Source organism: Haemaphysalis longicornis, unplaced genomic scaffold (assembly GCF_048455015.1).
Source record: "Haemaphysalis longicornis isolate Haplotype H1 unplaced genomic scaffold, Haemaphysalis longicornis Haplotype H1 scaffold_10, whole genome shotgun sequence".
Lineage (NCBI taxonomy): Eukaryota > Metazoa > Arthropoda > Arachnida > Ixodida > Ixodidae > Haemaphysalis > Haemaphysalis longicornis.
Window position 1 is genome coordinate 61,045,673 of NW_027526204.1, and position 14,410 is coordinate 61,060,082.

A 14,410-nucleotide genomic window follows, 5' to 3' on the forward strand; every position below is an offset into this window, starting at 1 on the left:
CGCCCCGTTTCCCACCAGACAGGTTGGCAGCTGCTGCGTTGCCTCGTGCGCATGTCCGAGTGGCCAGCGCCACTGTCGATCTTCATTTTCTGCGCTGCTGCCTGCGCCTTCGCCTTGGAGCAGTTGTGCATCAAGGAGTGGACGGACTCCGGAACATCCGGGGTGTCTGACGAACAGCTGCAGCCGGAGACGCCGTGGAGGAAATATCTGATAGCACTTTGCGTCACTGATGGTATAAGTACCTTTTTTCACTGATTCGGTAGCTTTTTAGCTTATTAACATTGTTCAGACAAATGAGTGGTCAATTATTGCCGACGCCTGAAACAACCGACTAGGATTCTTTTATTTTGCACCCGATCTTAAATTGAATCTTTGATACTGCAGGCTACTTCGTAAAATGACGTGAGTTGACTAATGGGTTTATCAGGGTGAATTCGCTGGTTCCACATTAGAGGATATACTATAGAAGGGGCCGGCAACTCCATCGCAGTTACACAAAATGAGCGTACTACAGATATTTTTTAGTTGTTCATATTGTTTCCATACTCTTTCACACCACTAAACTTAGGTGTAGCTGCTACTTATATTTGCGAGCTTTACACTGAAATTTTTGAAGCACCTGTTCAACCATGAAGCATCAAGTGAGCAATAATTGCGGCAAAGTGTTGTAATGTTACGAATAATAAGCCCCGAGGTATAATTCCATCGCACACTTCGATCTTAGTTGTCAGATTACGCAATGAAGAACGACATAATTGAATTGCGTGATTTAACGGCGCAGGCGTGTTATTTTAAGCTTATCTCTCATTGGGCGTCGTTTGGTCCACTTTGGCTCTTAGATTTCAAAAACTCGTCAGGCCATGGCGCTGTGGTGGCGCGAAACCATTGATGTTTACAACGGTCAAGCCCGTAATTACATGGTCTACAATAGAAAGCATAGTTTCTTGTGCGTTGGTTCAAGTTAAGATTGATTTCCCACATTTATTGTGGCCTTAGCAGTTCATCTCACCGTTAACAAATGCGGTTAAGGTTAGTCTGACACACACAAGCTTCACCTATGCTAAGGGGTCATTGAAGGGTAGGGCTACGGAGTACTTTGTACTGTATGGTGAGATTGAATGTGCGGGAATGTCATCCACACGGGACCTTTTTTATTGCTTCCATCGAAAAGCAGCAGCCCGATTCGGGGGTCGAACCTGTGGTCTGTGCTTACTGGAACAACGTTTTAGTCGCTGAGTCCCCGGGACAAGCCCTTTGATGTGAAAACGTCAGCTATCTATGTTCTTTTTTTGGCGACTGCAATCATGGGGTATTAGTACCCACCCATGGTGATCCTATGTACATATTGAATTGTGTAGATGATAATTAAGTCGGTTCTCCGAACGAGATTTGGAAGTTTGCAGTGCTGATTATGGAATCAGTGTCATCTAGATCTCAGAACGTGCCTATTGCTGTTGGTCGCTGCATATTTGTTAGCTCAACGCGATAAATTCAAACAATTTATGAAGTCAAAAATAGCCGCTACTACATAAATTAAATATCGTCGGAGTCTGTGCCACCAAACAAATTTAAAATAATTTATCCTGACAGCGAGTTAATTCGTAATAATGGCAGCGCTCGTACTTTGCTGTTGGTGAAAACCGGTGCGGAGTGTGTTTTTGTACCGTCAGAATTAGAAAAAAATACCTAAAGGAATCGTTACGCTTGTTACGTTTGCCGCTGGTGCTTGGTACACTGGACGCAGCGTCAGATGCAAGAAATCACACCCATGGGCACCAGTAAATTAGGTTAATTAGGGAATAAGTATGGTCTCAGAACTATTTAAAACGCACACGGCTCTAAACATGGCCAAGTCTTGTTCCATATTTCGAGAAAACAGCTATTTTACTTTTCAGACTAACTGCACAACCTCTTACTTCCGGACTTGAATAGTGCATTCTGCAGTTACCTTGCAGAAAGGATGGTCAGGGCAGTGAAATGCATAGGACAATTGTATTGGATTTTGCAGCCCTCTACGTTATCGGCCTCCGCAGTGACAGTTTTCTTGAAAGACGCATGTTTACTCGCAAAGGACACTAAAGGATTCGCGGAAGTACATGAAACGAGCACCGGCAGGGACAGATACACATACGGGAGGGAATGAAAAGATCATGGCATGTATTCTTTAGGGGGAGCAGCTTGCGGAGTTGTTAGCTTAGAATACCAAAGTTCCTGTCACGGTGTTCTTTGTTCTCGCATTGTTCTGTTCTTAACTGGAGCTAGTGGTTCTTGTTGTTTGGGTAGGCTGTGGAGCGATATTTCTGTTTACAAGCGGGGCCGCATGTGCTTCTCGCTCTTACCGTGTCTGGTTCATTCTTTTCTCCACTCGTTTTGCTGATTGTTGACCCACTACCAACTTGTTAAATATGCCAGCTCACTAGCCCATTCCTTTCTAGCGCTTATTATGCTCGGGCATCTAGTTCTACAATGACATCAATGTGCACTCACAAATGTCGCAAACAAAAATAGCACCACGTACACACTAGTAAGTGAATGAGGGACACAGCTGCGCAATAAGAAAAACTTTCTACATGAGAAGTCCCTGACTCCAACTGTAGAGCAGTCTTGACTCGCAAACGCGCAGAATATGGGCAGGGATTTCAAATAAGCTCAGACGTTATTGTCTTCCCAAATTACAACTTACGTAGGTGCTGTTCGAACGAGCACTCTCTGTATCTTCGCTGCTTTGGCATTGCAGTGGTTTTGCGTCTGCTGGGAAGCGTTCTCATGGCCATGACTGCAAAGTACGTGTCTCGGACGCTGCACAGGGACATGATGGGTCATGTTCTGCATAGCCCCGTGTCCTTCTTCGATGCGACGCCACGAGGGCGAATTCTGAACCGCTTCGCAACGGACATGGAGTACATCGACGCGCGAACCTTTTTGAGCGGCAAGCAGAGCATTCAGAACTCGCTCATCACTCTCGCTAAGGTCGCAGTCGTCGGAACGCAGTCGCCTGTCGTGCTCGGGGTGACGGCGGTTCTTATTGTACTGGCTACTTTCGGAATGGTGAGCTAACATTTTTCACTGCCCTTTGAACCTTGCGCACCGTATATGTCCAGAGAGAAGGACGGCTTCTTCAGATACACACAAAAAAGGGTATTTAGAGTAAGGAGGTTGTCGGCAGAAAAGCTATACTACCGAGATCTTCATCAAGACCCGATTGTTCGGCATTGAAAAGTTGCTAGCTGTAAAAAGGATTCTTTGTAGACGTGCAAAAGGAATCGTCCGTAAAAGGGCTATCGCCAAAAGATTGGGAAAAGGTGCAGTTCGCCGAACAGTTGAAATATCCTGGTTCACCAGGTAAGAACCTTCGTGCCAGAAGGGGCAACGTTTTTTTTCGGACTGGGTGCTTACTGAGAACAGCATTATGGAAAGTCAAAATTCGAGAGAAATAGCTGTATGAGGCTACACCACTGTCTTCAAAGCCAAAGCTTTATTGCCGCACCTTCAATACTATCGTTTTAATACTTAACAAAGCCCTAAGTAGTTTAGATAGAGCTCACAAGATTTTTCAATTATTATTAAGGTTATTTGCTCCCTGGCGATCGACAGCACTATTTTGCACGTCCTATAAAGAGATAAACGGGCACCCGTAATGCTGATAACTAAATCTATTTTCTATTTTGCAGACATTACACTCCTGCTTAGCATTTTTACCGGATGGTATAACCTGACGAAGAGCAGGCTTTGTTGATCCTCGCGTACTTCGCGATACGTCCTCTCCATACCCTCACAACTTTATAACTAATGCAGGGATCCTCTCCCCTTTCATAGCCTGATTAATGTAAAATGAGGGGGTTAGCCCCCACTTCTGATATGGGGCTGTGGCAGGTCATCGTTGTGTCAAGCAAACTAATACCGAGTACGTTGGTGATCCTGCGAGCGTTAGTGGTGTCAGCCATTTATACGTGCATCGGGCCAGCATAGTGGTGCTCATATTCCGTTTTAATGTTTGCAGCTGTTCATGTAAAATAGCAATTGCACTTACCACAATTTTGTGTGTCAGCATGCGAGAATAACTCTGAGTGACCGCGTGTAGGCGGTCGTTCTGATACGAAATATAAAATCTACCGGGGGCGTCTGGGAGGATCCTTATTGTTTGTTTTAAGTTCGTTCCCTTTGCTTCATTATGATACAGTCGTTTCCGGATATATCGAACTCCAAGGGGATTGCAAATAAGTTTGATATATCGATAATTCGATATATGAAATATTTCCTTTCGCATAGGATTTCCAAGGGGATTTTGGACTGTTTCATAAATGCAATAATTCGATATATCTGGGTTCAATATATCCGCGGATCGACGGTAGTAGGACTACCACTACCGAGGTTTTATGCTATGCTAATTGAGGACTTTGCCACCACTTGGGACCTTCATAACATGAAGCGTTAATGGAGTGGCGGAATGGTGGTAGAGATTTGAGGGAGGGGATAGGCGGGAAAGTATAGCAGTCTGCCGAGAGAAATATGTCACAAAGCTGGAATAACTCCAGTAGCATCATACCAACAGAGAGAGAGGTGACTTTTAGCTGATATTTTTGTCATAAATTATAACAGATAACATTAATTTGAACACGTCACCCCGTTCAAAGACGCAAGCTGAAAAGGCTTAAGGGAATTTCAGGCCACAGTAGCAGGACACTATTTAATGACTAGTTTTTTTAAATTGTCGACTTTTCGCAATACACTTTCATGCCTCATCCTTTGCGTAATGCAACACCTTTGGCAGTTCTTGTTTTCTCTTTGCTCCCCAGAATCTCGCTGTGAAGGCGTCACACACCTCCCGCTACTTCTGCATGCTGGCTACTTCGCGTCTTCTGCAGCACGTAGGCGAGACCTTAGATGCCATCAGCAGCGTGCGTGCCTACGGTGTGACCGAACGATTTCGTTCCCACTTCTGCCGCCTCAGCGACCAAGTCTCCCAGGGCTCCATCTCCTTCGCGTTAGCGTACCGCTTCACCCGTAGCATAACGGCTGCCGCGGGCTTCATTGTGGTGATCAGCACGCTTGTTGCCAACACGCTGTTCGCAGGCCCCGGAGGACCCGATCCTAGCAGTCTTGGTCTGGCCCTTAGTTCAGCCACCTCGGTAAGCCGATACTGAAAAGTTTGTGCGCTGATGAGCTTTTCATCAACTAACGATGACTCGTCATTCTGCTTCACATGTGACACCACCACGGCTATGCCGAAGCACACCAAAAATTGATTTGATTGATTGATTGTAGGGTTTAACGCGCCGACGCAACGCAGGCGATGAGGCGCGCCGTAGTGGAGGGCTCCGGATTAATTTTGACCACCTTGGGATCTTTATCGTGCGCCGAAATCTCGTACACACGGGCGTTTTTGCTTTTCGCCTCCATCAGAAAAGCGGCCGCCGCGGCCGGGAATCGAACCCGTGACCTCGTGCTCAGCAGCGCAACGCCTTAGCCACTGAGCCACCGCGGCGGGTACACCAAAAATTGCGAGAATTTGATCGATGTCGTAGCGAAAATTTCGCCTGTGTTGTATCGGCTGCATTGACAAAATTGATGTTTTCAACCTTATTGTAGTATTAGACCCAGCGTTCAACGAAATAATCAATAATGTTCAGCCGCTATTGGCTGTTAGCGCGACCACGGGCGGCGCTGCGGAGCGCGTCTCCGTGACGTCGCTTAGGGATTCTCGCATATGTTATTTGCTTCACTCGGGCTCGGCTTCCCAGCGGTTTCGTTGTGCTAGGGTGAATTTTGATGCTTGTCCGCACCAGATTTCCTTTGTGCCAACTTTTTATCATAAAAGACATTTAATATAGCATAAGCTAGCTCAGGGCGGGATTTAAAGTATAGTTTTTGCTACCGCTCGGGAAGAAACATTGCCGGCGCCGCCCCATTCCTTGCGAAGCCGGGCCTGTGCAGAGCGCGAAAAGCCGCAGCCATGAGTCAGCTTCTGTATGCAGCAATCTTTCAAACAAAGGAAACAGTCAGCTGCTAATGACCGACAACAGCGAAAATGAAAGACCAAAACAAATTTCTAGGCCTTCGGGTCTTTCGGCTTTGGCGGAAGGCATTACGATTTCCGGTAATAGTATATAAGGTAAAAAAGTTTTTGCAACCTTTCCGAACGCTCTAAAGTATTGTATCACATCAGTTTACGTTGTCATGGCATGAACGTATGCTGACATGCACTATGCGCCGCAAAGAATGTAGGTTGAGTTCCAAATAACCTACCGTGTGTATAGGGGTGTGCTGGGTTTTATTCGAGGCTTCTAATCAGTGCGGGGCCTTATTGAGCAAAACGAGTCACGTGCACAGTAAAAATACCGTAACACTATGTTTGTTCCGACCTGGAGGGATATTTCTGTTCAATTCCCACAGCCATATCTTCAGAATATTCAGATATGCGTTACAGTAAAACTGCACACACGTGGAGGAGTAGATGGAGGAGGAGAACACTTCAACAGTGAAATCGAGCTGGTTACCGGGAGGGGTCCTCAGTAAGGAGTGGAGAGTAAGAGATATATAGGACGCCAGCAGATATGCGTTACAGTAAAACTGCACACACGTGGAGGAATAGGAGGAAGAGGAGAACACTTTAACAGTGAAATCGAGCTGGTTAGTGGGCGGGGTCCTCAGTAAGGAGTAGAGAGTAAGAGTTATATAGGACGCCAGGAGTTTATAGTACGCCATCCCGAGTATGCTACAATTTGTTCTTTGCGACCGAAAGGCCTGGAAAATAATAAAGAAACGCTTGTACATATTCATTGGTTTCGATTCGTGTTGTACTGGAAGCGGGCACGTATACTATTTTTTGCGTTCGTTACCGAGTATATCAAGCCTTCAACACCGTAATCATATCATAACTGAAAGGATTGAGAGTGAGTTCGTTATGATAATCATGGTTACGATAGAAGTTCGGGGCACAAAAGCCACCTTCGATAGCTCTGAACAACGTTCTCTGCGCCGTTTCGCAGTACTGTAGCAGAAACCTTTTCATTGCATTTGCATGTGAATAAACAACGCAAGCCGCGGATATGCACCTTCTTGCACGCAGCCATAACGAAAGTCAATTTGTGAAGAAGGGAAAATATCCACACGAACTTTGTGAGCCCCGGAAACAGCCCCGAACCCCCTAATAAGACACTTGTGACGGTGCAGAAAAACTATTGCGTTGGGCACAGAAATGACATTCATCTGATAAAGTCAACAACAAAATAAATGAAGCAATAGAAGACAGCCGTTTTATTTCCTGCTGTGCGATGCGCGTGTAAGGGCCCACTGCTTGGTACGTAAAACATTAAACTGTTCAATTTTCATAACACCATTCCAAAAATAATACAGGGAAGCCTACGCATTTGAACACTTATGGAGGAGCTCTGAGCACTGAACCTGGCAAATAAGCTAGAAAGGACGAGTTACACACGATCATCTGACCAATGCTCCGAAGAAAGTTGTTCTCTCTCTCCTCGTGTGCTGCAAACTTGTACGGGATACAGCTTGAAATTATTCAGATGAGTCAGAAGCTTGCAGAATAACTTAATTACTAGAAATACGCTTTTTAATGCACTAACGCATCAAATAGGGCGATTTCTAGCACAGGCACTGTTGCCCCTCACAAGCGGAGTCTAGCAGACGACAGCGGCGCGAGTCCCTGCCGTGGGTCGCGCAATATGGTGTCAAGTGCACATTGCATGTGTACAATACGCGGCAAGTGAAGCGCGAGCACGAAAATATGAATTACAACACGCAAATAGCGCAACGTCTTTCCATACAAGTCAAAATGACGCGTGGCTTCATTACAAATACGAAGTCGGGAATTGTGGCGTTTCGAATATACCGACAGCGCGCCATTATTTGACCTCAACGAAAGTATTTTTCAATTTTGCGTGTTCTGATTCATATTTTCGTGTTGGCGTTTCATTTGCCGCGTATTGTACATATGGGGAACATTGCTAAATGGTAAATAGGAGCCGCGCGCTCAGTACGACTAATACCACCGTGTTTGTTCGCTTTTCCGCTTAAAAGTCTGCTGGCTTGCTCCATCGCAACGCTTATTTTCGCATTCTGTGGCACTGATTACTTTCTGAGGAATAAGTGAGCCACGATTTTTTTTCTTGTGTGCAGGTGCCGGTGTCGCTGATGACGCTTGCCATAATGTTCTTCAATGTGCTCCAGATGGTGGTGTCCTACGAGCGTTGTGTCGAGTACTCTGAGCTTCCTGAAGAGGTATTTAAGGACACGTTTTGTACTGCTTACAGAAAGTCACCACCGCGATGCACTGTACTTTCACAAACACGTAAAAACGCTGTTTGTCGGGCTCAAAACTCATTAAAAAAATTACGCCCACCTCCCCTCGCGGGAACCCTGGTGTGATGCGACGCTGAGGGGGGTTCAAGCGCAAGCGGAGAGCAACCGTCGACCGAAAGGCCGCCGGAGAGCGGCACACCGGTTATATGCGCAGCGCGCCCGAAGGAGAGGAGACCGCGGAGAGAGTACTGCACATGCGGAGCACCGCGCGCAGCGCCGCCCACCGGCGGAGTGAGAGCGCGCTGGGCCGCACACGCTCTCACCTGGGCACGCGCCGGCGCCAGTGCGTCCGCCGCGGCTATGACGCAACACAATCCAACACAATCCACTTTAATCCAATCCAATCCAAATCCAATCCAAGCCAAGTCAAGCCAAGCCAAGCCAAGCCAATCCAATCGAATCCAATCCAATGCCCTCGCGAGAGAGTGTTCGCTATCGAAGAGGAGAGCGGGAGAGTGGCTGCGGACAACAACGGACGCACGCAGGAAGGACAGGGCCGCCGACAAGAGATGCTCTGAGCGTCGCATCTAATATCGGCTTCTCGGTGATAATCCATGCTTGGTGCAAGAAAGCAGCAAGGGGAGATTTGCAAGATCCTATTTAAATTATCCTGCTTATGCAATGAGCGCCATGCGAAGTAGCAGGAGTTATATTCGAATGTAGTAGGTCTTTGACCTTTTTCTTCAACTCCACTGGTAGCGATGTCAACGTTTTTAGATGTTCGCGATAAGCAAATTTGCTATCGGAGGGAATAAAACGAGCAAACATCTACATGGCCTTGTAACAGCGGCGCGCAGCCCGGTCGTGTAGCTAGATGGTCCAGCCCTGCCCGTCACCTTGTTATCTGGAACAAAAGATAGTCGCACGATGACCGGGTAATCGTTTCCCCCGTGTACAGCAACCGGCTGTCCCTTTAGGCGGCTGTCGTTGTTTGCATCGGTTCCATGATGCACGGCCTGCTTCCTGAATTACGCATGTTTCCTGTCTTCCTGGAAGCTTGCTTTCATGGCCGTTCACGTTTCATGCGTCGGCTTAGTGACCACTCCTGGGCTTTCCCTCTAGAACGCCGCTTTTTGCTCTGAATACCTGAATTTCGGCCAGAAATTTCCCGCGTGTATCTGACCCGATGGGTTTTACAGGCTACAAAACTGCGCTGGTGTAACACCCGTTGTTGAGGTTGCTTTGCTTAAGCAGGGAGTACCCTCAGATGGCTCCTGTCTGCTTCTTTTCATGTACCGACCTTACAGAACACAGTGGCAAATCGACAAACACGCAGAAAAGGCACAGCACATGCGCTCTTCTGTCCATCCGTGTTCGTCGATGCAGCGCTGTTGGGCATAAGAGGAATCTATACGTACTTGCCGATTTTTCTGTTCTGCAGTTCTTCTCGGGTAATTATTATTTGCGCCTCTAAGTCGGAGTGGGCCAGCGGCCGATTCTGCTAACTTGTCGATGTTTTCCAAAACTATTCCTTATTAAAATGCGACCAGGGTTTAGTGGTACCGGTCCAGAAATTCATCCGAGACCATCCTGTCTTCAAGGGCTTAATACGAGTGGTAAAGCAGTTCTTGTAACTGGTCGAAACAACCGAGGAAACGTGGTACAAGTTGATTCGCTGTTTAGAGATTTCCTTATTAGGTTTCCCTAATCTGCCGTGACACATTCATCGATGAAGCGGAAACGTTAAAGGAGCGTCTGTCCAACCTTTTATTAGGTCATTGGGCTGTCAACTGCCAGTGGCCCCGCTGAATTTGCGCTTCACTCGCAAGCGCGTGAGTAATGAGAACGCTCAATGTTTCCGAGGCCAGCCTTGTCCAGCCGCCACGCGCTGAAAACTATGGTGTATGTGTAGCAGCCGGGAATGTCGGCTGCCGGATGAAGCGAGAAAGGAGACGTGCGGGTGGTTTGGAGTTGCAAGACAAACTGTTTATTTTTCTTACGTCCGAGTGCAGAGAGTTCCCCCCGACGAGGGAGAGAAGGAGGCACCCCCGCGTTCTTCTAAAAGAGAAAGAGAAAAGGGGGGCCCCCGAGCGAGCAGACGTAGCATGCCGCCAGGGCTAATCCCGGGAGCCGGCCCCGACAACAAGTTGTTCCCCCTACACGGAGGGCGAGGCGCTGGCGCCACGAGTAGGCGCGCTGTCTACGGCCGGCTGCTGACGGGATAGAAAAGAATGCGGTGGTGCTGAGCAGCTTCCGCTACAAAGGCTCCCCCCCTAGATTGCGGAGCTTTTAAAGAAGGACAGCAGTTACGGGCTGAATAGCGAAAGGTCAGAGTCCAATGGTTAGCAGTGAAATCGTACGTGAGAGGCTGCTTGAATGGAAACCTCAATATGAGCAGGCTTGGCGCGGTCAACGGCGACGACTTCTCGTTTCCCCCGCACGTCGATTGTGATGGTTTTGTTAGTACGTCCCAAAACTTTGAATGGGCCATCGTACGGCGGAGTAAGGGGCGGCTTCGTTGCGTCGTGTCGCACGAACACATGGGTAGCGGAGTCCATGTCAGGAAAAGTGAAAACTTTCCTGTTGCGGGCGATGCGAGGTGCTGTAGGCCTGAGTTGCGCAAGCCATGCGCGCAGCTTCTCGATGTGATCGGAGGCTGTTGGGGCGGAAGGTGTCTGGTCGGAGAAGAATTCTCCCGGGAGGCGCACTGTTGAGCCGTAGACCATTTCCGCTGCGCTGAAGCCGAGGTCTTCCTTCACCGTTGAGCGTAGGCCAAGAAGAACGAGCGGGAGCTTCTCCACCCAGTGCTGGCGGTCAAGTTTCGCTGCCAGTGCGGCTTTGAGTTGCCGGTGGAAGCGCTGAACCATTCTGTTGCTGGCGGGGTGGTAGGCGGTAGTATGCTGCAGCTTCGTGCCGAGGAGCGTTGAAAGTGCGGAAAAAAGTTTGCTCTGGAATTGCCGTCCCCGGTCAGTTGTTATGCGGGCGGGGCAGCCAAAGCGCGACACCCATGTTTGAATGAAGGCCTGCGCGACGGTCTCAGCTGATATGTCCGCAATTGGTATAGCTTCGGGCCACCGGCTGTACCTGTCGATGCATGTGAGCAGGTACCTAAATCCTTGGCAGGGCGGTAGTGGTCCCACGAGGTCGAGGTGAATGTGGTCAAACCGCGACTCAGGAGTCCGAAATTCCTGTAGTGCAGCCCGATTGTGGCGAGTCACCTTCACTTGCTGACACGTTTCACATGTCCGAGCCCAACGTCGCACGTCCGCGTTGACTCCGGGCCAAACGAAGCGTTGCGTTATCAGCCGCTGGGTGGCGCGGACACCTGGGTGGCTGATGGAGTAGAAAGTGTTGAATACCACTCGGCGAAAATTCAGTGGGACGAAAGGTCGTGGTGCTGCCTGGGAGGTATCGCAGGTTATCGTGCTCTGGACGTAGGGAAGTGCAACCTCCGAGAGCACGAGTGAAGATCCCCCTCCTTTCAGTCTTGTCAACTCGGGGTCGTCCCGCTGAGCTGCGGCCATAGCTTCGAAGTCCAGGACTTCTGTGCCGGAAGCGTTGACGCGAGACAAGGCGTCAGCTGCTTCGTTTTCGACCCCGGGAACGTGGCGGATGTCTGTAGAAAACTCGGAGATGAATGAGAGCTGACGGATTTCTCGTTCTGAGTAGGAGGAACTGTTGTTGTTGAATACGTAGGTGAGGGGCTTGTGGTCTGTCAAGATGTAGAACTCACGGCCTTCGAGGAAGTAGCGGAAATGCTTAATGGAACAATAGATTGCGAGCATCTCCCTTCCAAAAGTGCTGTACCGTGCTTCTGCAGGCTTCAGACGTTTCGAAAAGAAGCCCAGTGGCTTCCACTGGGCGCCCTCCTGTTGCTGCAGCACTGCTCCGACCGATGTGGAGGAAGCGTCCACCATGAGGCGTGTAGGAGCTTCAGGCCGTGGATGAATGAGGAGGGTAGCCGCGGCTAGCTCGTCCTTAGCTTTCTGGAAAGCGTTCTGGTGTTCGTCAGACCAACAAAATTCTGGTGCCTTTTGGTCGTCTCGGCGCAGCAGGTCGGTCAATGGCTGGAGCACTCGAGCACAAGACGGAATGAACCGCCGGTGGAAGTTTAAGAGCCCGAGGAACTCTCTCAGCTTGCGAAAAGATGTTGGAGCTGGAAACTTCTTGACGGATTCCACCCTCGATTCCAATGGCATAATGCCTTCAGCAGTGATGTGGTGGCCGAGGAAGTTGAGCGCCTCTACTCCAAACACGCACTTTTGAGGTTTCAACACCAGACCGTGCTCATCCAGACGCTGAAAGAGCTTGCGGAGGTGCGCTTCGTGCTCCGCAGGCGTTCTGCTGGCCACCAAAATGTCATCCAGGTAGACAAAGATGAAAGGAAGACCCCGGGTGACCTCATCCATGAACCTTTGAAAGGTCTGTGCGGCATTTTTCAAGCCGTAGGGCATGCGGACAAACTCAAACAGGCCGAACGGAGTTGTTATGGCTGTTTTTGGTATGTCCTGCGGTTCGACGGGGATTTGGTGGTATGCCGCTACGAGGTCGATCTTGCTGTATATTTTCGTACCTGCCAGCCGCGCGCTGAAATCGTGAATGTGTGGCAGAGGATACTGGTCCGGCGTTGTCGATGCGTTCAAGGCTCTGTAATCACCACACGGGCGCCAATCGTCGTCCTTAGGCACCATGTGTAGCGGCGGTGAATGGTTGCTAGACGAAGGGCGAACAATTCCCAGCTGCAGCATATGCTCGAACTCCCTGCGTGCCGCTTGAAGCCTTTTGCTGGACAGCCGTCGCGGCCGGGCGGTGACTGGCGGCCCGGTGGTGACGATGTGGTGAGTCACGTTATGTTTCACCGGCTGTTCCGTGTTGCGGGGCTTGGTGAGCGAGGGGAATTCGGCCAGGACGTGGTGGTAGGCTGATACTGGCTGGAAGGCGCAGATGCCAGATGAGCAGATGTTTGACTCCAAACCACGTACTTTGAGGGATGTGTTGTTATCCTTGAGGCAGCGGTCACGTACGCTCACATCCAGGTTGAAGTGGCTGAGAAAGTCTGCTCCGAGTATGGCGAAATTAACATCCGCCACCACGAAGACCCAGCGAAACAGGCGCCTGAGTCCGACGTCTATTGTCAGCGAGCGGAAGCCGTACGTAGCGATGGCAGTGTTGTTCACTGCCTGCAGCGACGATGTGTTCTTGCTACGTCGGCGATCCTCGGGGGTTGCCGGGACAATAGAGATTTCGGCTCCCGTGTCGACTAGCAGGCGCGAGTTGCTTACGCGGTCGACTACGAAGAACAGGCGGCTGGGTGGAGGGCCGATGTCGTAAGCCGCCGTTAACGACTGGCCGGAGCGTTTCCCGGAAACGAGCAAGGTTGAGTGCAGCGGCTAGCACCCGTGCCGAAACGACGGTGGTACCAGCAAACTCCGTCCTGTCTATCTCGTGCCTGGCTTCTCTGGGAAGAGCTTGGGTGTCTTGAAGGGGATCGGTTGCGTCGTTGCTCGTCCTGTTGGGGAGCGCCAGATAGCACAAGTTTCTGCATGGTCTCGGTAAGGTGTTGCAGTTTCTCCTCAAGGCGCGACAGTCGATCTGGTTGCTCATGTGTTCTTGCAGCAGCTATGGGCGCAAAGGTTGGAGTTGAGTATTCCGTGATGCGATCGGCAAGTTGCGCTAGTTGATCAAGGGACGTCTCATTTGAACCCGCGAGAACCACGCGCACCGACTGGGGCAGCCGTAGCAGGAAAAGTTCACGAAGAAGTGGGAGCTGGCCGTCCTGACGCGCGTGCACACCGAGTAGTTGCCGCATACGGTGCAGCAGTTGGGAAGGTCGTTGGTCGCCCAGCTCTTCGCGACACAAGAGCTGCTGCAATCTGCTTTCTTCAGGCGCCTCGAGGCGGTCCAGCACCGTCTTTTTGAGGGTGTCGTATTCTTCTTGCGCGGGGGGCGAAACCAAAATGTCGTCGATAGCGTCGGCGATTTCGGGGGCAGGGCTGCGACGACGTGAAGGTATTTTGTTGACTGCGAGGTGATGTGCCGGAGCTGAAAACGGGCCTCCACTTGGCTGAACCAAACTCTTGGATTTTTCGGCCAAAAATTTGGTAGCTTCAGTTCTGTGGCGATGACCGCAGGCGTGGAGGCAGCAGCG

At 49.8% G+C, this 14,410-nt stretch overlaps 1 protein-coding gene across 3 annotated transcripts in view; it reads left to right on the forward strand.

Moving 5' to 3' along the window:
* LOC144158623 (uncharacterized) overlaps positions 1 to 14,410 on the forward strand; it is a 141,308-nt gene that overhangs the window by 111,819 nt on the left and 15,079 nt on the right. For 2 of the 3 annotated variants that reach the window (XM_077689640.1, XM_077689639.1), the window contains exons 19-22: positions 19 to 232; positions 2,738 to 3,048; positions 4,797 to 5,129; positions 8,140 to 8,241. In XM_077689640.1, coding sequence (XP_077545766.1) covers positions 19 to 232; positions 2,738 to 3,048; positions 4,797 to 5,129; positions 8,140 to 8,241 — 960 coding nt within the window. The remainder of the gene's footprint in view (positions 1 to 18; positions 233 to 2,737; positions 3,049 to 4,796; positions 5,130 to 8,139; positions 8,242 to 14,410) is intronic. The other variant, XM_077689641.1, reaches the window with a different exon arrangement.